The 24,164-nt window shown below is 41.6% G+C and overlaps 1 protein-coding gene across 4 annotated transcripts in view; it reads right to left on the minus strand.

The window, feature by feature from the left end:
* Positions 1-24,164, minus strand: part of KIF6 (kinesin family member 6) — a 277,394-nt gene that overhangs the window by 251,123 nt on the left and 2,107 nt on the right. For all 4 annotated transcript variants that reach the window (XM_045011992.1, XM_045011993.1, XM_045011991.1 and 1 more), the window contains exon 3: positions 22,142-22,216. In XM_045011992.1, coding sequence (XP_044867927.1) covers positions 22,142-22,216 — 75 coding nt within the window. The remainder of the gene's footprint in view (positions 1-22,141; positions 22,217-24,164) is intronic.

Genomic DNA, 24,164 nt, shown 5'->3' on the forward strand with positions numbered 1-24,164 from the left:
CTTTTTGTTTCATGGTTCCTACATAAATTATTTGAAATGTTATATATAATATGTGTGTGTGTGTGTGTGTGTGTATATGTGTACATATATATATATATTTCTTATATATAAACACACACAATACTGTGTTTGGTTTTGATAATTTAAGATTGCTTGTTTTTATCAGATTAGGAGGAAAGGCCATTATAAAGCAAATCACTGGCTCGAGGAACCATCATGGTTATCCAATGAACACTTTAAAGAGTTAAATAAATGTTTATGAACTAAGCAGCTCAGCTGTAAAGAGTTCATACCATCCAACAATCCAAAGTTGCAGAAAATAATAACAAATATTCATCATGGATATAAGACTTTGGAAAAAAAATAGTACCAATAAAGCAATTCAGGAGGGGGCATTGTTAGCATGAATACACCCATTTTATTGGATTAGCAGCCTGAGTTTCAGCCAAATAACTTCCTAATCCCCAGTAATTATTTTATCATAGGCACATGTCTATGTTGTCCTATTAACTCAGTTTATTAAGTCACAGGAATGTGTGATACCATTTCTAGGCTAATGACTTACCTCTTTATAAATGAATCTATTTTTCTTGTTACATTTTAACAATGGAATGACATCCTTGCCTTCTGATTAACTGTATAAGCCACTACAGCTGACTTTTGGAATCCTAGCAATTCTTATTTGACTTGACAAAATTGAGTCAGCAACGTTTTTCAGTATAAAAAGGGTAGACTGCCTTCACTGTACTGTGCACAATTGAAGTAACAGTTTTTCCAAGGTATGTGACAAATTATGCACACATACATGGGATCGGCATCAAAATTAATGAAATTAACATAGTCATATTGATGTTTATACTCATTCAGGTCCCAGGAAGCCTGGAAGCATTGACTAGTGACCTGAAGACAGGACCAGAAGCCAGGAGTTCATGAGTTTTAGTCCCAGCTCGGACAAAGACTCTCTCCATGGCTATGGATAAATCTCCATCTCTGACTCAGCAGTGAGTAATTGAGATATTACTTACAATATTTGCCACAAAACGGTGTTCAGGTAATCAGCCACAGTCTGGAAAATGCTTTGAGGAAGAAAATCACTAAACTCCTAATTATCATTAAACAAGAGTCTGAGTCAAAGCTCATTAAACTCAATGGAAGTCTTTTCAGTGACTTCCTTGGGGTTTGGATAAAGTCAAAAATGTATGAGGTATAAGAATGCACTAGACACTTTGATAGTCAAGTATTTTAACCATACTACAGTAATTAAACATATCTGTATATCAGAAGTTCTTTTGTTATATTTACAGCACTACTAATACATATCCTCATGATACATTTTGAGTATCAACTACTAATTTGAAAAACCATGTAGAATTAAAAACCTACTTTTTTCTGAGGATGAGATACAAGATACAGGCAGCAGGGTTTTTTTAGTTCTAACTAAATTGAATTACATTTTCAAATACATATTCTACTTTAAACATAAAATTAGTAAGTTTTTACCTGTGTACATTATCAGATGAAGAAAAATGTACTGTACTGGCAAGTTTCTACATTTGGTGAATTTCATCTTTAAAATATAATGGAATGACAACTTGTATTTAATTTTATATGCAGAACTGTAGAACATGAAAAATAGATTGCAACATTTATAAAGTAAATGATCCTCAGCTAAACCAACTGTTCACACATTTCATTCAACTTTTGGCAAGTAACCTGAATACGGCTAGTTGCTGTGCATTGTATATGTATTTTCTCTAAAATAGAAACTTTTGACTTGAAAAAAAATGAGCTACAATATCCTAACTTTTCTGATTTTTAGTTCATAAGAGTTGTTGTAAAAACACATTTTTGAGAAAACATTTTTATGGGAACAAAGGTTTAATATTTTAAAAATCACTTACCAATTATAGAGTAGCTACTATTTAAAAAAAAAAATCTCTGTTGAGAAAAATTAAGCAATTGTTGACACCAAAAGATCAGTACAAAATTACCAATACCGGAAGATTAAAATAAATGCTGTGCATACAATAGCATATTGATTTATGAAAGTACGAAAACTATCCTCTCCAGTTAGGGACTAATCTGAATAATTTATTCAAAGATCGGCAAGATTGTGTATAAATTTTTTTTCTTTTACAATGTTTTCCAAATCTTATATAAACCCTTTATCAATTTATTTTCTTTTCTTAGTGTCTTGATATTACGGTGATGGGTTATAATACTAATTAGCAATAATAATGACTATTTCTTACCATACATACTTCTAAATTATTTCATTAAAGGTCTCAATTTAGATACCTGTGTAGAAAATAGCTGTCACACATATTACTGTATTTGTATTTTTGGTAGATCAACTGATTAATCTCATCCCCACCTTGAGTCCCTTTATTTGGGAAATATGCCCAACAAATGTTTTCAAATGTTTAGGATGACTCAAGTTAAACAGCTATACAGAGTAGACAATTTCTGGAGGTATTCTAGAATATAGCTCAGTAACTTCCTCTTCAAAATTTAAAGGGTTAGTATAAAGAGCAGTTTAGAATCCAATAACAGCTAACAGTAAAAATACAGTTTCTCTTTCTTGAAAGCAGAATGAGGTTGTTTTATTGTGGCTGTTTTTAAGACTACATTTTGTTCTAATTTATGACGAGGATTTTCTCTATCCTAAGTTTAAGGACACAGAAATTTTTGCTTCTTATGCTCATTGTTAGAGAGAGTGCAGGGACTCTTGTGCTTGAACTCTGAAGAGAGCATTCTGAGCTAGCTCTGCTGTTAGATTTAACTTTGTTGAGGAATACAACAAACTGGCTCTCCGAACTGCAATATTTCAACTATAAGATGTCTCAGATTCTTCTGTGAAAACGAACAAACAAAAAAACCAAACTCCGCCCCCCCCCAGTCTTGAGAAGTGATGAGTAAAGTCTTCTCCTATTAACTTAAATTTTCTTTTGTTTGACTTCAGTAGGAGGTGGGAGTGACTGGCAACTCTATCCAATTGAGCCCTTGAAGAGGATTTTTTCAGGCAGTACTCTTCCAAGAATAAAGATGGCATCATTCTTCAAAAGTAGAGGTCTATGGGCACAAAATTCACTGTATCATATAGGACTTTAAAAGGCTGTATCGTGAAGTCTAGAACCGGTGCATGTATGTTTAGATTAGTAAAGAATGTAGGAATTGGTTACTATTGAAAGACCACAGCAGAGTTTATTGTGAAAGTGAAAATCCATGTAATTGATACTGAACACAATGTTGCAAGCTCACATAGAGATGATTACAGAAATATTGATCATAAAGACCTAGTAATAGGATCAGTGAGTTTGATTTGAACATAAGGCTTATTGATCTTACAGCATTTTGTGTTTGTTAGTTTACAGAAATACTGGCTCTCCCAGATGCTTTTGTTGGTAAGGATCACAGGAGCCTGAAGATACTCAAAAATTGCAAGAAAATAAAAGCACCCATGCATAATAAATATATTCTTAATTTTTGTAACATTAGATTCTAAGAGTAAGATCCTTAAAACCAGCAGAATTTCAGGTCCCTTGGAAACTTAAGGGGTGGGGAGGAAGCAATGTTACCTGATTATACCTTAGTTCTTCTGTAACAAATTTTAAGTGAAGCAGGTGTTCAGTCCCACGGGAGTTTCTGGCTAGACTCTCCTTTAAATGGGGAGGACAAGGTTATATCTTTTAGATTTTTGAAGCAGTGACGGCATTTCCTAACATCAAGAAAATTAAGGGTATGGCTACACTTACAAATCTGCAGCGCTGGTCGTCCAGCTGTGCAGGACTAGCGCTGGTGTGTGGCCACACTCACAGCTACCAGCGCTGCAGTGTGGCCACATTTGCAGCGCTGTTGGGAGTGATGAATTATGGGCAGCTATCCCAGCATTCAAGTGGCAGCAACGTGCTTTTCAAAAGAGGGGGGTGTTGGGCAGTGTGACAGGGACCGGGGGGGTGGGGGGGGAAGAGAGAGTGGATTTTTGGAACTGACACTGTGCAAAATCAGAAAATTTTCCCACCCCCTTACTGTTAACTGCAAACAGCCTGCATCCAACATACTCTCTTTCCCCCCTCTGCCTCCTCCCCCCGTTTCTCTCAAGCAAAGCAAACACTCAACCCCTGTGAATGACTCCTTTTCTCGCTGCTGGTCAAGCAAAAAACAAACACTCAACCCCTGTGAATCACGCAGGGAGGAGGATCTCATTTGATTGTTCACAGATTGATCACAGCAAACAGGAGCTGATAAGCAGCTCCGGTAGCAACGGAGCTCCGGAGGTTCACAACAAAACAAAGAGAGGCTGCATAACAAAACAAAGGGAGTAATTTAGTTAAAAGCATTCTGGGATACACCCTTATACCCTGGAGGCCAATAACAGCACTGGTGTGTGGCCACACTTGATGACCAGCGCTGCAGCACCAGCGCTGCAATCCTTATTCCCCATGCTGAGTGAGGTGTACGGCCAGCGCTGCAGCCAGGGAGTTGCAGCGCTGGAAGTGCCCTGCAGGTGTGGCCACTTACTAATTGCAGCACTGGAAAGCCTCCACTAGCGCTGCAACTCGCAAGTGTAGCCATACCCTGAGGTAAGGAGACAAAGTGCTGTGGGAAGACTGAAAGCCCTGATGGATAATAGTAGGTGTGTTGGTGTACCCCATAAGGCTTCATGGGAATATGCTTATGAATGTATATATGATACAACTCAAATATATTTTATGCTACATATGCCATGTAACATATCTATGTAAAGGTTATGATCTACTGAATACATTCCTCCTATTTGTATGCATGTGTTCTTTTTGTACTTAAAGTTAGGAATATTGGCTGTATACTTGCTTGATTTCTAAGTAGCCTGAGTAAAGCATTTGGTCAGCTTCTTGAGAAAGGAACGTGCAAATTAAGTGCCCAAACAAGAACCAGTTAAGCCAACAATGAACTCGAAGATGCCAATCCACATTGGAGCTTTCCCAGGAATGTGGCTTGGCTGATAAGAAACTCAGTCATGCAGGGACATGTGACTTGCCCATGTGACTTCAAAACTCCATCTTGGAGCTGGACTTTACATAGGAGAGAGGAAAGAGTCTCCACCCACAAGAGAAAGTCTACTTAAACCCCTGGGAGACCTCTCCTTTTTATCTTCAGCTGGATCAAGAGATAGCCTCTCCACCCCCAAGGATATCTGAAAGAAATTGGAACAAAGGACAGTAAATACAAGGGGTGTGAGTGACTGCTGGATCCAGACTAGAAGGAGACTAGTCTGTAAAAGGAAGCTTACTGGAATTCCTCTAAGGGTGAGGTTTTTGTCTGTACTCAGTTTTCTTACTGTATTAGACTCAGACTTGTGTGTTTTATTTTATTTTACTTGGTAATTCACTTTGTTCTGTCTGTCACTACTTGGAACCACTTAAATCCTACTTTCTGTATTTAATAAAATCACTTTTTACTTATTAATTAACCCAGAGTATGTATTAATACTTGGAGGGGAGCAAATACTGTGCATATCTCTCTATCAGTGTTATAGAGGGTGAACAGAAGGCAAGTGGTGGAGTTGGGGTTGAACCAGGGTCAGGAGCCAGAGTCTGAGATTCACAGCAAGGCAAGGACTGGAGCAGAAGCAAGCAGTCAATCTGTGTCGTTGCTCAGACAGCTCCCTGTGATGGATTATTTGTTTATATACTGGCATGGGCCGATCAGTAGGCTGTGAGGAGCCACCACTGCAGCCTCCCTTGGCAATACTTCCTGCAGTATCAAGCTTTACAGGGTCCCCCAGTGGAAAGCCAGCCTGCGCTTCTGGTGGTGATGCGGAAGTGTCAGCAGCCTGGAACTCCCATGATCTGAAGTTTTAGTCACGCAGATTCTTATATCGCCCCTCACCCCGTCCCTCAGGGTGTTGCTGGTCCAGTCTTGTCAGTGTGACCCCAACAGAGGTTGGTCGATTTGTTGGAAGCAAGATTTCTGGCAATATTCAGAGAAGATAATGTTCCTCCACCACCAGGAGATACACAGGTCATGCCACTCCAACCAAGGAATGCCCATTACTGGGAAGAATGAAGAGCAGATCACATCAGAGTATATTATTTCCCAGTACGCTTCCACTATGGACTCTAGGGAGATGGTCTCTTGAGTCACCAGTCCTGATGATAGGAGCCACCCATCTATCGTCTCAGCCAGGTATGGTGTGGGTTTTGCCAAGAGAAGGATCTGGAATGTTTGGGCTGCCTTAACTTCTATAAAGTTGGCAGCAGCTCCAGTGTCTATCATCATCAACTGCAGAGGAATCTGTTTTACCTCCCCCAAGATCTGCAATTGCAGAAGCAATTGGAAATGCTGGGAGACCCCATCGTTCCCAGGTAAGGTTCTTCTCAAGAGTTAGGGGGTGGTTCCAGAGCATGGCACTCTGATGATGCCCAGGCTGTACCCTCAAACTGAGCGTGGGCTGGTCCATTTCCCAAGCTCTTTCAATCTGGACAGGAGGCAAGTGCATGTCCTAGCTCCCCAAAGTAAAAACAGAGGTTCAACTGCAATCAATGTTCTTTCTCCTCCAGAGTCAGGCATCAGTAATCCAGCTTGACCTACACTGACTCGGTTGCAGGACTCGGTGTTACAGACTTGGTGTAGCAGGCGTATGTGGGAGTATCAGGCTGCCACTTCTTTACTCCTTCTGCTCGCGCAGCCAAGACTCGATGAAATGGGGAGATCAATAAATGCCTCTAGGGGTGTAGGGTTTTCAACGTGGGCTAGATCATCTTTTACATCCACACTGAGTCCTCACCAGAGTTGGTGTAGTTGGGCTGTCTCATTCCATTTGACATCAGCTGCAAGCTATCGGAAATGAGGGTCCTTGCCCCTAATGAAATTTCTGGAGGGCAGCCTCTGCAGAGCAGACACGATGTGGGTCATCAAAGAAGGCTTGTAGGAAGGCATCCCTGTCAGAGAGCACTGGGCTGTTCTACTCTAATGGGGGGAAGCACAGTTGAGTGCTTTGCTGGTGAGGAAGCTAACTGCTAGCCCCACTTCATTTTGTCTGTGGGGTACATTTTGGGGCGGGGCAGGAAGATCAGCCTGCATTGGTTCAGAACCATTCAGGCAGCAGCAATGTGGGAGCCTGTTCGGGAGGTGGAAGCCTGTTCAGGAAGTGGGTAGTCTGCTGAGACAGGTAGTGTAGCTGCATCTCCTGTAAGATGATAGCTGTTCACATAGGGTCTGTGCTTTGGCAGTGAGCTGCATCACCTGGACATGCAACTGGACTAAATGCTCATGCAAGTTCTGTGATTGGGCTGCAAATGGCATAGTTTGGGTCTGTAGCACAAGGTTCTTCCATTGCAGAAGGGTGACTTGGTTCTGCAGGTCCCAGGCCCTCGGGAAACTGCTGGTTGGAGAATTGTCCTCCCTTCCATCTTCTATGGAGGGGTTGGATGGGACCACTGGAGACAGTCTCAGCAAACTGTTGGGACCGGTGTCAGGACTGGGCTGTGAGTGGCCTGTGTGCACAGGCTGGATACCAAGTTGCCGTCAGGAGACAAGTAGCAAAGTCAGGGGCCAAGCCAGGTCAGGATGCCAGAAGTCAGGGCAGGTGCCAAGTTGCAGACAAGATGCAAGTATCCGAGCTGGGGTCAGGCAAGGATCAGAAGCCGGAGTCTGGGGTTCACAGCAAGGCATGGACTGGTGCAGAAGCAAGCAGGAGGTCTCCATCGTTGCTCAGAAAGCTCCCTGTGATGGCTTCCTGATTTATGCATCAGCATGGCCCAATCAGTAGGCTGTCACTCAGGCTCTGCTGGGTGGCACTTCCTGCAGTGTACAGCTTCACAGGTCCCCCAGCAGAAACCTGGCCTGAGTTTCCAGTGGTAATAGAGAAGTGTTGACAGCATGGAGCAAACATGGTGTCAGAAACTGGTACGTGGATGAGTAGGCCTAGTGGTTGGAACAGCGGCAGTCAGCCCTAGTGCTCAGGCCAGGGACCAGAGCCAGGTCAGAGAAGGAATCAGGAACCAAGAGTAGGGTTGGAATATGGCTGTAGCGGGCACAGATTAGGCCTGGAACAGGAGCAGGAGCAAGCATGAACAGGGGCACAGGCAGTTAGAATCAACAAGCAGTGGGGGATACGGCTGGTGAGATAGTAACATTGAGTAGACTGGAGTAGTTGCTTTCATTGGGAGCCTATATCCCTGGCCTTGGTGGCCCTTAGTTAGATCTTCATCTCCAGATTACTTGAGGGCTCCATGACAATCAACCTGGACTCAGCCAATTAGGCTCAGGGAGAAGAACATAAGAATGGTCATACTGGGACAGACCAGTGGTCCGTCTAGCCCATTATCCGGTCTTCCAACAGTGGTTGGTACCAGATGGTTCACAGGGAATTAACAGAACAGGACAATTATTGAGTGACACATCCCTGGTCGCACAGCCCCCACTTATGGCAGTGAGAGGTTTAAGGACACCCAAAGAGTGGAGCTGCATCCCTGACCATCTTAGCTATTAGCCATTGATGGACCTATCCTCCATGAACTTATCTAATCCTTTTTGAACCCATTTATACTTTTGGCCTTCACAACATCTCCTGGCAATGAGTTCCACAGCTTGACTGAGCATTATGTGAAGAAGTGATTCCTTATGTTAGGCAACAGGTTTAAAACTATTAATTTCATTGGGTGAACCCTGGTTATTGTGTTATGTGAAAGAGTAAATGACACTTCCCTATTCACTTTTTCTACATCATTCATGATTTTATAGACCTCTATCACATCCCCCTTTAGTCGTCTCTTTTCTAAACTGAACAGTTCCAGTCTTTTTAATCTCTCCTCATATAGAAAGCGTAACATACCCCTAACCATTTTTGTTGCCTTTCTCTGTACCTTTTCCATTTCTAATGTATCTTTTTTGAGATGGGGCAACCAGAACTACACACAGTATTCAAGGTGTGGGCATACCATGGATTTATATAATGGCATTATGATATTTTCTATCTTATTATCTCTCACTTTCCTAATGGTTCCTAACATTACCTTTTTTGACTGCCACTGTACATTGAGCAGATGTTTTCAGAGAACTATCCAGGATGACTCCAAGATCTCTTTCCTGAGTGGTAATAGCTAAATTAGATCCCAGCATTTTGTATGTACAATTGGGATTATGTTTTCCAATGTGCATTATTTTGCACTTATCAACACTGAATTTCATCTGCCATTTTGTTGCCCAGTCACCCAGTTTTGTGAGATCCTTTTGTAACTCTTCACAGTTAGCTTTGGACATAACTATCTTGATTAATTTTGTTTTATCTGCAAACTTTGCCATCACACTTTTACCCCTTTTTGCAGATCACTTATGAATGTTGAACAGCACTGGTTCCAGCCCAGATCCTTGGAGGACCTAGGGTGACCAGACAGCAAGTGTGAAAAATCGGGACGGGGGTGGGAAGTAATAGGGGCCTATATAAGAAAAAGACCCAAAAATTGGGACTGTCCCTATAAAATTAGGACATCTGGTCATCCTAGGAGGACCCTGCTATTTACCGCTCTCCACTGTGAAAATTGATCATTTATTTGTACCGTTTGTTTCCTATCTTATCCATGAGAGGACCTTCTCTCATCCCATGACTGTGTACTTTGTTTAAGAGCCTTTGGTGTGGGGTCTTGTCAAAGGCTTTCTGAAAGTCCAAGTACACTATATCAGCTGTCTCAGGCTGAGGGTTGACTCATCAGGCTCAACAGCACTTATCAGGCTCAGGCTCAAAAAGCACTCATCAGGCTCAGCTATGACTCATTACATTATCACTCCCCCTTTAAAAGACGCCTACCAAATGTCTTCAGGCCAGATATATCAAGATGTGACTGATAAAATTGTTGATTCAGGTCATCTGCTTGCATGTTTTTGGCTGGCTCTCATGAACAATCAGCTGGACCATAACCAGAGCTATCCTCTGAGAATTTTGGAGTCCAAGATCTGCTTCACAAGGTATTCCTCATGCCCCTGGACCTGACAGGTGGCAGTAGTGATTGTATTCATCCAAGGAAGTAGTTGGTGAGCTTTTTCAGCAAGAATACATGGAATACTGGGTGCATTTTCATCACCCTATGCAGTTGGAGTTTAAAGGCCACATGGTTGATCTATTGGATGACCCGGAATGGATCAAGATATAGGTAAATCAACTTCTTGAAGCCAGGTAGAGTCATGGGAGCTATCCAGACTAACACGGCTACCCTTCTGATACTTGATATGTGATCTGAGGGGTTGCTTGCTGACAAAGGTTAGAGTAATGCTTGTAATCTCTTTTGGATGACTTTAGGTAGCGTTGGGATTCCCTCCAAGACCTTTTCCACTCGGCTTATCCAGAACACCTTGTCAAGTTCTGGGAGAACACTTCATCCAGTTCATTTTGACTCTGAATTTTGTCACTCAAGTTGCTTTATTTGGCATACAGCAAAGCTATGCTGAATTGATCAGACTCAAGCATAGGCGGTGGGTATAGGGCATACCACACATCCAAAGTTACACAGACATCCTCTTTTTTTATATACATTTACACATTACATTGCATTTGCTATACATTAAATCACACATTTTTGGATTGACTGGATGTGGGCACATCTTACAAGTGGAAATATGCAGAGACCACAATGTAGGAAATTTCTGTTCACGAACTCCAAGGGCATACTTTTTTGTTACGTAGTCTATGACAGACCACATGACCTTTTTCTATTCACATAAGTAGATCAAAGACATCAGAGCAAACTCAGCCATAGCCAGGCTAGAATGGTAAATTTACCAACTTTCTCTGATCCTTAGGTGTAGCTGGAGTTGGTTTACCTTTACCTTCTCAATCTCTCCCAGAAAGAGAGTGTTTTAAACAGGTCAAAATATTAGGGAGGTGGCAAATGTTAAGAGAGAGTTTCTTGAACAAAGGCCTGACTATTAGTTGTGTTAGGATAGCAGACATCCTCACAAAGATAATAATTAACATATCCAAGAAATAAGAGACACAGGGTGAGATTCTATACTGTGCCTCTAAGAAGTGCAATACAGAATTCGCAGCATGGCGTTAAGCCACCTTTATGCCTTCCTGATCCTGAACTGCTCCATGTATTGGAGAGGCCTCCAGTGTAATTACAATACTTAGTCCTTCCATGAGTGCAGGGAACTGGACTAGATGATCTCTCAAGTTCCCTTCCAGTCCTATGAGTCTATGTCTGGAGGAATCAGCTTTGCTACTTATTCATTGCTGTGGGTAAAATGTGTGCAGTAAGTTTCTTTTCCCCTAAATCTTCTCACACACCCAGAATAATTCTGCACTCCCCTAGGGGTATCCATCCCCCCATCTGAGAACCTCTGATCTATGCCAGAGCTTATGATGGGGTTCTCAGAAGGCAGCCTTATGGCAGTTTTCCACAGTGTCGCTGCCCAGGAAATCCTTCCAATGCCAGATACAGGACTTTTAGCTCCCCTTTATGCCATGCCTATCCTTTTACCCAGTATAAAGGATCCAAAACTGGCATGAAACTCTTATTCTCAAATTCTCATCACTAGTATTTACTAGTGATGAAGGGATATGGCCCACTTTACAAATGATTAAGTGAAGCCTACCCATGATCAGTAAAATTACTTATGAAACTGGCACAGACATTTCACCATATCTTGCTCTGACTCTGCATCCATGGTTCTAGACATACTGTTCAGTCGTTTAAAAGATTAAAAAGAAAAATAAATCTTGCAGGAAGGCATATATTTAGTGCCCTTCAAAAACTCTCAGAAGTTCAGAAACTCCATCCTTTAACTAAGTATACTGCGTGTAAGCACCATACTCCAGCAAACCACATGCTAATACCTACGAACAAAGGAACTGATTAAGGAATAAGTTCTGTCCATGGATGCGCATGTGCAGCGAAGAGAAGTATTTGGCACTAAGGAAAAATTTTAGCTAACTCTAAATTACCTTACTTTATTAGTTTATGTCACTTATTATTCTAACATGGGTTCTGATGGCTTCATTTTAAATTACTGGTCACCTAAATGTAGCTGGTCATTCAACAGCTATGCAAATACTAAACTAATGAAGAAAGTAGAAAACTTCAGTATCTTTGATCTTTTGATAACATCTCATCTCTCCTCATTTCAAATCCCACTACCTTTGATTATTTTCCTGATGTCCCTGCACTTTCCCTCTCCCTATTTCAGAAGCCCTTAATCCATAGTCAACTCACAATAAAAATTCAACGCACTCCTGGCAAATCCAACTCTCAGGGTATTTGTTTATGATTAAGAGACTTGTGAACTTTATTTTATTTTTAAACTCTGAGAAAGTAATTTTGAAGGAGGATTTGCTTTTGGAGAATCTCAGTACTTAAATATCCCTTCTCGTTTGGAGCACAGATAAAAGTTCCTTTTAATTAAAATGAACAAAATATCTCAACATGACATCATCTTTTTATATCTTTGTCAGAATTGTGGTATAAATCTAATTTGGTGAGATCTCACATTTCATAGATATGTCCAAGTCCCAAACATACATATAACAGCACTGTTTTGTTTTGTTTTTCAAGAGCTTACTGCACAGATCAGTTTCTTTAGAAATTGATAACAATTTTCCTGAAAAAGGAGGTGCAACATTATTTCCTGCATTACTCCAACAAGTTCTCTAAAATATGCAAGTTCAGCCATGAACATTGCATTAAAAATGGTATTTTATTGAAAAAGATGCTCTCTGTACCCACCCAAACAGTCACACTGTAACCTATAATAAGCAGATTTCTTTAACAGTTTGAAAATCTGCAATTTGTGTCAGAATAAATCTTACAAATACTGTGCCCTATAATAGTGGTTTGATGAAATGTTAATGAATCCTTGCACTTCATATGGCCCCATGGTTGCAACCATTTCAAGAAGAGACATTAATCATTATTGTCTGATTCTCCAATTTAGCACAATTTTTAAACTGGATTGTGTCAAACTGGCATTCAAAAGGAAAGTGATCCCATAGCCCTTTTGTGCCAAAGCCACCCACATTAATAATAAGAAAGCTATGATGGAAGTTTATCGAGAGCAGAGCTCAGCCATTGCTCACCACACTGACTCAGGAATATAAACTGCTCAGGAATGAACAATCATTCATTCGAGTCTACCATTTAGAGCCATGAATAATCATGACAGATGTTTACACCTTAATTTCTAGAATTCCAGAGAGAACAAACTGTGTAATAAACATAGCTACTGCGGTTATGTGTTCTTTAACTTAGCCATATTACCATAAAACTCAAGGAACCATTTATGAAGCTCTGTGCCAATGACTCATTATTAATATATCATATCACATCAATGAGACCTAGAAGCTTCCAGGACCCATTTCGCTAGGCGCTGTACAAATGTTAAATGATACTCCCTGTCCCAAGGATCGTACAATCTAAAAGACAGGGTTTATTCATAATTTGTAACGAGATTGCTGACTATACTTTATTTTCAGAATCCCAGTAGCATAAATATATAAGAAAGACTTTCCTTTATGAGGCCACTGTGTTGGAAACAATTCTGTCTGTCAGTTAAATCATCCAGCAACCTACTGTACCAACCAATACTACCTATAAGTCCAGAATCAACATGCTGCAGCTGCACCCAGCAGTGCCACAAAACAAGACCAAGAAGATGGAAAATGTGTTATGTTACACCTCAGCTGAGTGATGGGGACAATGAACAAGGAATAATGGGCAATTTTTTTTTGCGAGAGAGGGAAGGGGAGAGAGAGTCCCCTACGTAACTTGAAGAACAAAAAAATGACAAATTCATAGAGCATTATGCACAAAAAATGTACAATACACAAACATTCAGCAATTGTCTCGTACTTGCAAAAATTAATATGAGCCCTTGAGGATATGACACTGTTTTAAGGACAGTTGGAATTGCAGAAAGATTTCTCATTTTTAGATCTGTTTTTCTCAGTGCATGTGTATCTTCTAATATCTATTCTTTGGGTCCTTCATTTCTCTAACATTAACATTAATTTTTACCTATGGTGAAAAATAGATGTTTAAGCATTTAGACAACTTAAGAGAAAATGAAAGGGACAATGAATGGTCAGCTGTAGTTTGGTTAATATAGTAGCTATATAGCAGCTTCTGCATTAAGAGATTAGCAAAATTGCAAGTATTTCCTCTTTGGGAGGAAATCCCCCTGCATCACTATCTGTTAACATTTAATCAATCTTCATATAGGCAGGAAGACATTTCCAATACCTTAACTGGATTTTGGCACACAGTTGAATTTATCTAGATCAAAATAGACTGTCTCATTGACTGACTGCAGTTTGTGCCTGGGTGAATAACAGGTATACTTATTTCTGAGTTCTGGAGAAAGTTAGCAAAACATCTACATAAAATTTCATTTTGTCATTTCCTGCTCCCTGCCTTTGTTCCAGTCATGGTGCACAAGTATCTGACTCTGTGTGTTCTCCTCCTATTCACTCCCATACCTTCTTCCATGCACCCCAATATGCCTCCTGAACCCCACTCCTGACCTGGCCTGCCCCATCTCCATCCAAGCCTCTCCTTAAACCACACTTCAGGAAGCCTATGAACTCAAGTTCCCCCTCCCCCCCACACCTCCTTCCCCATAAAACAAGAATTAACTAAACTGGCAATAAGGGAGGGAAGAATACAAGAAAGGGAATAGGAAAAGTTCTTTAAAAATAATTGTGAAACTGGTGATATGCATATGAACCATGATGTCTGATTGCCAGGTAAATGGCTACCCATGATCACTGATTATATATAAAGGAGACATTAATGTTAAGATTCAAATCTGCAAAGTATGCACATATCCATTGTACATAACCACACGTTCCTGCCTCTGTTGACTTCACCCTCTTTCTCCCATTTCCTCCTTGGTTTGTTACACCCACTTATTTTGTCTAGTCTTATTTTAGGTCCAGATTGTGACTCAAGCTAATATAAGGAAGGGAAGGAAGATCCTCCCACCCTCCTGCACTGGTGTATTAGTGGTTCTTGCATCATGGCTTTAGGGTGCATGAGGGGAAGGCAGGGGCTGCAAGTCTCAAAACAGGTGGGTGGGATGGAGATGTAGAGTTATGGGGAATAGGTGGAACTACATTTCTACCCATTGCTTTGTGCCAGCCAGTGGAAATGATACCACCTTCTGAAGGCATGCAATTAGTTACTGCCCCACGGAAGCAAACCTGGGAGAAGGGAGGGAATTGGGACACTGAGTAATAATTCCTTTCCAGAGCAACTCCTGGGCCAGTGCAACAGTGAACTGCCCCTTACAAAAGGATGAGCCTAAAGGCTCAATTTAGCCTTTTAAATCATAAGTTCCTCAGGACAGGAGATGTCTTTTTAAAGGTTTTTGTCCAGCATCCAGCACAATGGATATCCAATGTGCCTGTGGTTTCTGGGTGATACAAACATCAACCACATTTGCCTGCTGATTTCCTGTAACCCTGTTCTATATATGCATTGTCTATATTTTAACATCTTCATACTCAGCTGTGACGCAGCTAGTTCACTGTTTATTCCACATAAATAGTTTTTTAAATACATGAAGTGTTACAGATTCATGGAACTGTATAGTCAGTCATTGTTATTAAGTACTGAAAACAAGATATTTTATTTCAGATTATGAAGAAAAGTAAAATGATGTAAATAAGAAACACTTGGAGATACAATAATGATTTTTTCCTCAGAAGATGTGCCTCAGGCAGAGAATAAGAGGGACTGAGGTGCGCTAATGCCTGAGGCCCCTGCAACAGCAGGGAATTGATTAAGTGAGATATACCTAGATGATCCTGGCAAGTGATGGGGGTGGTAATCGCAGCCATGGCTGAGGATTCTGCGGACGGGGAAGATGAGGAAGAAGAGCTTGTAGAGAGCACACAGCACTCCGTTCTCCCCAACAGCCAGGAGCTTTTTCTCACCCTGACGGAATTCCCTCCCAGCCCTCCCAAGCAACTATCCCAGACAATGAAGCCATGGAAGGGACCTCTGGTGAGTGTACCTTGTAAATATAAGACATGGTTTAAAAGCAAGCGTTTTTTAATGATTAATTTGACCTGAGGACTTGGGATGCATTCGCGGCCAGTACAGTTACTGGAAAAGTCTGTTAACATGTCTGGGGATGGAGTGGAAATCCTCCAGGGACATCTCCATGAAGCTCTCCTGGAGGTACTCCAAAAGCCTTTGCAGAAGGTTTCTGGGCAGCGCTGCTTTATTCTGTCCTCCATGGTAGGACACTTGACCACGCCATGCATGTAGCAAGTAATCTGGTATCATTGCATGACAAAGCCTAGCTGCGTATGGTCCCGGTGATTGCTGGCATTCAAGCAACATCTGTTCTTTATCTCACTGTGTTATCCTCGGGAGAGTGATATCGTTCACAGTAACCTGGTTGAAATTCAGGAATTTAAGTAAGGGAACAGAGATGGCCATTCCTACTGGGCTGTTTGCCTGTTGCTTAAAATAAATCCTTCCCTGCAGGTAGCCAAGTGGGGGGAAGGGGGCGCGATTGGCGCTGCGCTTTTCCGCGTTTGGCTAGCAGGGATCTTTCCTGCTACCAGCCACGCGGTTGGGGGGGGTGGAAAGCGGGGTGTTTAGCAGTGATCTTCCATGATACCAGCCACGGGGTGGTTTCTGCTGCTGCACGTTAACAGGAAAGAAGCAGCACTCAATGGGCTTTGCTTGCTATTTGGGAAAGGAGGGCGCTGGATAGATGAAGGCTGCAGAAGACGAAAGACAATGGCTTACCATGGCCGCATGCAAGCAGAATTCTGATGCCCAGACCTGCATCTGTGATCTGTAACACCAAAGCCGCAGGCACTCAATATTAAGAAGCAAAATACGACCTTGTAGTGAAAACACATGTGCTATGTAAGGTGAATAGTGTTGTTCACCGTGAAAGAGTATGACCATTGTTCTCTAAAATGTATCTTTTTAAATACTTCTCTCCCTTTTTTCCCTCCCTCATGCAGCTGCAAATTTTTCATGCATCCCTACTCCGTCCCGAAGGCTATCTCAGATAAGGCGGCGGAAAAAAAAGACGCGAGAAGAAATGTTTTCGGAAATCATGGAAGTGACCCGCAATGAAAGAGCGCATCTGAATGAGTGGAAGGACGTGGTAGCAAAGTACAGGAAAGATGCCAGTGACCGTGAGGACAGGAGGGACCAACGTGAGGATAGGAGGGACCAACGTGAGGACAGGATGGACCCTTGAGATGAGAGGAGAGATGCTCGAGATGAGAGGGGCGGCAGGAAGATCAGCAGTGGCGGGATGCAACTCTGGGGCTGCTGCGTGATCAAACTGACATGCTCCGGCATATGGTGGAGCTTCAGGAACGGCAGCAGGATCACAGAGTGCCGCTGCTGCCCCTGTATAACCACCCTCCCCCCTCACCATGTTTCTTAGCCTCCTCACCCGCCAGATGAGTAAGAACTCGTGGGAGTAGGCTCCGTGCACCCGCCCACTCCACCCCAGTGGACAGCCCAACCAAAAGGCTCTCATTATTATGAAATTATGAAATTTTTATAGTGGCCTTTTACTTCCCTACTATTCTCCTCCGAAACCCCACCCAGGCTACCTTGTCAGTTCTCTCCCTCTTTTTATAATTAAGTAATAAAGAATACATGATTTTTAAACGAGAGTGACTTTATTTCCTTAGAAAGCAAGCTGTGATCGAAGGGGGGGTGGGTGGCTTACAGTGAATGAGTCAATCAAGGGGGAGAGGGTTTCATCAAGGAGAAAGAAACACAACAGTCAGACTGTACCCTGGCCAGTGATGAAACTGGTTTTCAAAGCTTCTCTAATGCACACCGCTTCCTGGTGTGCTCTTCTAATCTCCCTGGTGTCTGGCTGTGCGTAATCAGCGGCCAGGTGATTTGCCTCAGCCTCCCACCCCGCCATAAAGGTCTCCCCCTTACTCTCACAGAGATTGTGGAGCACACAGCAAGCAGCAATAACAATGGGGACATTGGTTTGGCTGAGGTCTGAGCGAGTCAGTAATGTGCGCCAGCGCGCCTTTAAACAGCCAAATGCACTTTCTACCACCATTCTGCACTTGCTCAGCATGTAGTTGAACAGCTCCTGACTACTGTCCAGGCTGCCTGTATATGGCTTCATGAGCCATGGCATCAAGGGGTAGGCTGGGTCCCCCAGGATAACGACAGGCATTTCAACTTCTCCAACTGTTATTTTCTGGTCTGGGAAGTAATTCCCTTGCTGCAGCCATTTAAACAGAGTAATGTTCCTGAAGACACGAGCGTCATGAACCCTTCCTGGCCATCCCACGTGGATGTTGGTGAAACGTCCCTTGTGATCCACCAGTGCTTGCAGCACCATTGAAAAGTACCCTTGCGGTTTATGTAGTGGGTGCCCTGGTGCTCCGGTGCCAATATAGGGATATAGGTTCCATCTATCGCCCCACCAGTTAGGGAATCCCATTGCAGCAAAGCCATCCACTATGACCTGCACATTTCCCAGAGTCACTACATTTTGTAGCAGCAGCTTAGTGATTGCTCTGGCTACTTGCATCACAGCAGCCCCTACAGTAGATTTGCCCACTCCAAATTGATTCCCGACTGACCGGTAGCTGTCTGGCGTTGCAAGCTTCCAGAGGGCTATTGCCACTCGCTTCTCAACTGTGAGGGCTGCTCTCATCTTTGTATTCTGGCGCTTCAGGGCAGGGGAAAGCAAGTCACAAAGTTCCATGTAAGTGCCCTTCTGCATGCGAAAGTTTCGCAGCCACTGTGAATCGTCCCACACCACAAAACTATGCAGTCCCACCAGTCTGTGCTTGTTTCCCAGGCCCAAAATCGGCGTTCAGTGGCTAGAACCTGCCCCATTACCAACAGGATCTCCAAAGCGCAGGGGCCCACAGTTTGACAGAATTCTGTGTCCATGTTCTCATCACTCTCGTCGCCGCGCTGCCGTAGCCGCCGCCTCCTCGCCTGGCTTTGCAGGTCCCAGTTCAGCATTGAGTGCACGAGAATGCGCGAGGTGTTTAAAACGTCCATGATTGCTGTCTTGAGCTGAGCAGGGTCCATTCTTGCTGTGCTATGGCGTCTGCACAGTTCACCCAGGAAAAAAGGCGCGAAACGGTTGGCTGCTGCTGCTTTCACGGAGGGAGGGATGAGGCACCCGCGAAGCACCCGCAACAATGTTTTTTGCCCCATCAGGCACTGGGATCTCCACCCAGAATTCCAATGGGCGCGGGAGACTGCGGGAACTATGGGATAGCTACCCACAGTGCAACGCTCCGGAAATTGACGCTAGCCTCGGTACATGGATGCACACCACCGAATTAATGTGCTTAGTGTGGCTGCATGCACTCGACTTTATACAATCTGTTTTAAAAAACCGGTTTATGTAAAATCGGAATAATCCTGTAGTGTAGACGTACCCTGAGATACTGCTCAGTGTTACCTCAGAGCACCAGCTCACCCTGCCCATTGTCTCATCTCCAGCTGTGGCCATCTCTGATGTTTCAAAGGAAGGAGACTTCCATCTGTCTCTAATGGGAATGGAAAATTTTAAAACTGGTGCAGTGCTTTGAAAGTTTAGAAATAAGAATATACAGAATTTGGGAATATGTCATGTATCCTTTATCTTCTAATCATTCAGAAACAGAGTTCATAATTTCCTTATTTGGCACCACCACCGTGTTCGGTTCTGCACCAAACAAAGAGTAACACAGGCTCCCTGCTTCAAGGAATTGATCATCTATAGACCTGATGCTGATTACCCAACAGGAATTAAGGGTACCTGTCAGGCACAGACTCTAAGAGTACAAAGACAGGACCCCATTGACTCAGATGGGTGCTGGATCATGCTCTTAATATAACTAATACATCTTCATTAGTTTGGTGATGTCTCAAACTGCTAGAGGGCTATATTCTTTTCTTGGTTAGACAGTAACACACACAAGCCCAAACCCCTAAGTTTTTAGGAGATAAAATATATCCTCTAAGTAGTTTCACTATTACTAAAGGAATGGGATAGAAAATTGACCATTTACATTGAAATAAAAAAAGACAGAAATAAAACTAGAGAATGCTCACTGCATTCATGTAATCATATACATTAGGGATGGAAATGTCCTGTTAGGTCATTTAGTCTATCCGCCACCAGTGCAGAGCTGTTCCCTGTGGTACACTTCCAATGCTTTGTATTATAACAAAGGATTTAGCAAATATTTTTTCCAGCCATTTTAGATTACTAGTGAAACCTCTCTCTCTAAAATTGTTTATCTATACATTTCACTGTATTCTTGCTGCTTCAGACATTGTAACATATAGTCAATAATGGACAACATTCTGGGGAATACCTGGAGGTGATTTCTCTTATGAAACAGAACCGAGCCATATTTGATTGTTATTAGAAAGTCTGTTCTCTCTTGGCTCCATCCATAGCTCACTGAAGTCAGCAGAAAAATTCCTATTGATTTCAACGGGCTTTGGATCAGGCCCTTTACGAACAGCCCCCGCCCTCGCTCCCAAGCCTTTAAACCATCAAAAGAAAGATTACAGGTTCTCAAGAGTGTCCTCAAAAGGAAACATTTGATATGTGCCCTATTTCATTTTATATTTTGTTAAGGCAGAAACAGTCCTACTATTTGTTCTGTTTTGGAACAAACCAATTGGCTCATCAAACCAATTGGCTCAGCATAAGACAAAGCAAACTCCATCATCCACAATAAACATAACTCTTCACAAGAAGAAAAACACTTACCATCTTAATTAAAAACATCAAATGATACAGGTTTGCTACTATATTTATTAACCTATTTTTCTGAAAGAGGATCTATACAGTAAATCTCTTAAATGTTAGACTCCAAATAGAAAATGCTTGAAATCAGCCCTGACATGAGATCAATCTGCAATCTGCAAACAGACTTGGAAGGTTTTGGATTGTTCTATTAAGAACATAGCTCCGTCAGCATATGGGAGTCAACAGACCTCAGTGATTGGTGTGTGTTTCACAATATATTACTTTCAGTATATTTTAATATGGTTCATAAAGAAAATTTTCAGTGAAGTGGCCCATTATTTCAATTTCTTGACCAGATTATCATGTAGTATTTATTTAGTGAGTCAAGCAAGAGGTAGATTTTTATAAAATATCTGCTTTAAAAACAGCCATTCAACAGACTCTCCTATTTAAACCAAATCCATTTCTCAAGGATTTTACACCCTCACAGCTATACAATCTAATTGCAGGGACTCACATCAGCACAGGTTCAAATAAAAAAAGAAAAAGGGTGTAGATTCCCACAGCTCAGAAGCACTGCATAGGTGAGCTATTGAACACACCCAGCTGGTCCTCACATCTTCCAGCAAACTCCCTGTGTAGCCCCACTCTCTTAAAAAAAAAAATAGATGCATTGTTGCCAATTAGCTTTAGTAACTTGAGTTTCCTAAGAATGCTGATAATCCAAGTTCTGGCACGCTCAAGACAGGGTTTTAACTCTCTACTTGCCAGGCACAGCACAGGTTCATCTATCCTATCAAAGTCTTTTGTTGAAGATATCAATACAAACCAGTAAAATTTAAAAACAAAGTCTTAATTTTAATTATAAATGAAGGAATCAGACATCTGAGAGCTTCATTCTACAACATTAACATTCTTTAGTTATTATAATGAGTCAAGATATAGTGCCACCAACACCATCATGAGTATGTACATTAAGCAGAAAGCAGTAAGGGCAAAATTGGAGGCCCATTCATAATTGTCCTTAAATCATATTAAAGTTAATAAAAACTAAACAGGGAGATTAGATTTCCTCATGCATAACCCTTTTCCTTAGAGTTGCATAGTGCGAGGGCTATGAAATTAACTTTTCTGAAGGACCAATGGAGATTAATCAGTGGAATAAGAAGAACTAAGCTAATACGAATTCCTCTGGTTTCCCATATAACATCAATAAAACAGGAAATCATAGCAATGCTAAGTTAGGGGCTGATGATGGAGCCTTTCTATAAGCAGAACATCCATGGAATTCTTGCATGCCTATTGATTCAGATGGACCAGCATTTAGAGAATAAAAGCACAATCCATTTTTAAATCACCATGGCAAATGATTATCAGATTGTCTTCAAATGGTATAATGAAAGTTACCGGTGACCCCATGTAACTGCTGATTATTTACAAGATTAACACCTACCATTCCGCAACTGGTTTGGCAATGCTTTCAAAAACTGGATCTTGTTTTGCCTCCTGATCAAAAATTTTCTGAAATCTGAAAATAATAAACAAATAATCATGCAGTATCTTAAAACACTACTTGATTCATAATTTTTGTTTTTCTGTTTGTAACTAGTCCATGTTTACATCATTGGGCTTACATAACCTAGTACAATGTTTTCCCTGTAGCCTTAACCACAGTGTACTGTTGTGCTATTGTATACAAATAGATTGTAAACAGTACTGCTTTGACAAGATCTGTACAATAAAACCCTCTAATAAAATGAGGTAGTTTAGAGAAAAAAACCCGTATTTTACAGCTATCAAGGGGATCAGTGTTTGCAACTGGCATCACAGTGAAAACTGGATAAATTAATTATCCTATAACCAAGCAGCACATATAAACAGAACAGCCAGGCTCCCAATGTTTAGACTACAATGAAATGTAGCAACTAGGAAACACTGTAATCAATAGATGAACATCAAATAAAAAAAATCTAAGCTTCTACCACTTACTATAAGTCCACGCAGTGTGCAGAGGCGGTCAAAAAAGCAAACAGGATGTTAGGAATCATTAAAAAGGGGATAGAGAATAAGACTGAGAATATATTATTGCCCTTATATAAATCCATGGTACGCTCACATCTCGAATACTGTGTACAGATGTGGTCTCCTCAAAAAAGATACTCTAGCACTAGAAAAGGTTCAGAAAAGGGCAACTAAAATGATTAGGGGTTTGGAGAGGGTCCCATACGAGGAAAGATTAAAGAGGCTAGGACTCTTCAGCTTGGAAAAGAGGAGACTAAGGGGGGATATGATAGAGGTATATAAAATCATGAGTGATGTGGAGAAAGTGGATAAGGAAAAGTTATTTACTTATTCCCATAATACAAGAACTAGGGGTCACCAAATGAAATTAATAGGCAGCAGGTTTAAAACAAATAAAAGGAAGTTCTTCTTCACGCAGTGCACAGTCAACTTGTGGAACTCCTTACCTGAGGAGGTTGTGAAGGCTAGGACTATAACAGTGTTTAAAAGAGAACTGGATAAATTCATGGTGGTTAAGTCCATAAATGGCTATTAGCCAGGATGGGTAAAGAATGGTGTCCCTAGCCTCTGTTCGTCAGAGGATGGAGATGGATGGCAGGAGAGAGATCACTTGATCATTGTCTGTTAGATTCACTCCCTCTGGGGCACCTGGCTTTGGCCACTGTCGATAGACAGATACTGGGCTAGATGGACCTTTAGTCTGACCCGGTACGGCCATTCTTATGTTCTAACATCTGCAGTTGTTCTGTTTGGCACTATAAGTTTACATAGTTCTTACTTCACAGAGCATGTAAAAAACATGGTCTGGGTCTCAAAGGGTTTACAGTGTACAGTTAATCAGGCAAATGCAATACATGGGGAAATATTCAGTGCATGAGGTATGGAGACATAGGTCCCTATCTTGCAAACCTTTATTCAGATGAGTAGTTGTACTGAATTTGTTTGATCTTGATGACACTGCGCACAGGAATACAGAAAATTGCAGGATCAGGCCCATAGTTGGTGAGATGACCAGTGTAGGAAGACTTCAACAAAAAATAGTGAGTTTTAGGGAGGAAAGAAAAAGTGTTTGGCATGTACTATTCCTTTTGTATGTATGGCTTTATGATAAAAACATTGAAAACAAAGAGCATTTCCTTAAGGATCACAATGCTCAGTATTTCTCAGAATTCATTTGCACGACTCCCGACAGGAACAATAAAGACACAGAGAATGTCAGCATCCATTAAGCTGACAGGAGCATCTACACCTAAACTGGTGTTGCATAGAGCCTGTCCAGTGACATCAGCATGAGTTACAGATGTTTGTTTGGTGTCCTACTCTACTGCAGATTTTAGATTTTCTTCAGCATCAAATTTCAATTGATATGAAATTTCATACAAAATGTTGCATCCAAATTTGACAAACTATAATTTTCTTCACTGTGTTTTGGTTAGGCCTGAAATCAGCAAATT

Source organism: Mauremys mutica, chromosome 3 (genome assembly GCF_020497125.1).
Source record: "Mauremys mutica isolate MM-2020 ecotype Southern chromosome 3, ASM2049712v1, whole genome shotgun sequence".
Lineage (NCBI taxonomy): Eukaryota > Metazoa > Chordata > Testudines > Geoemydidae > Mauremys > Mauremys mutica.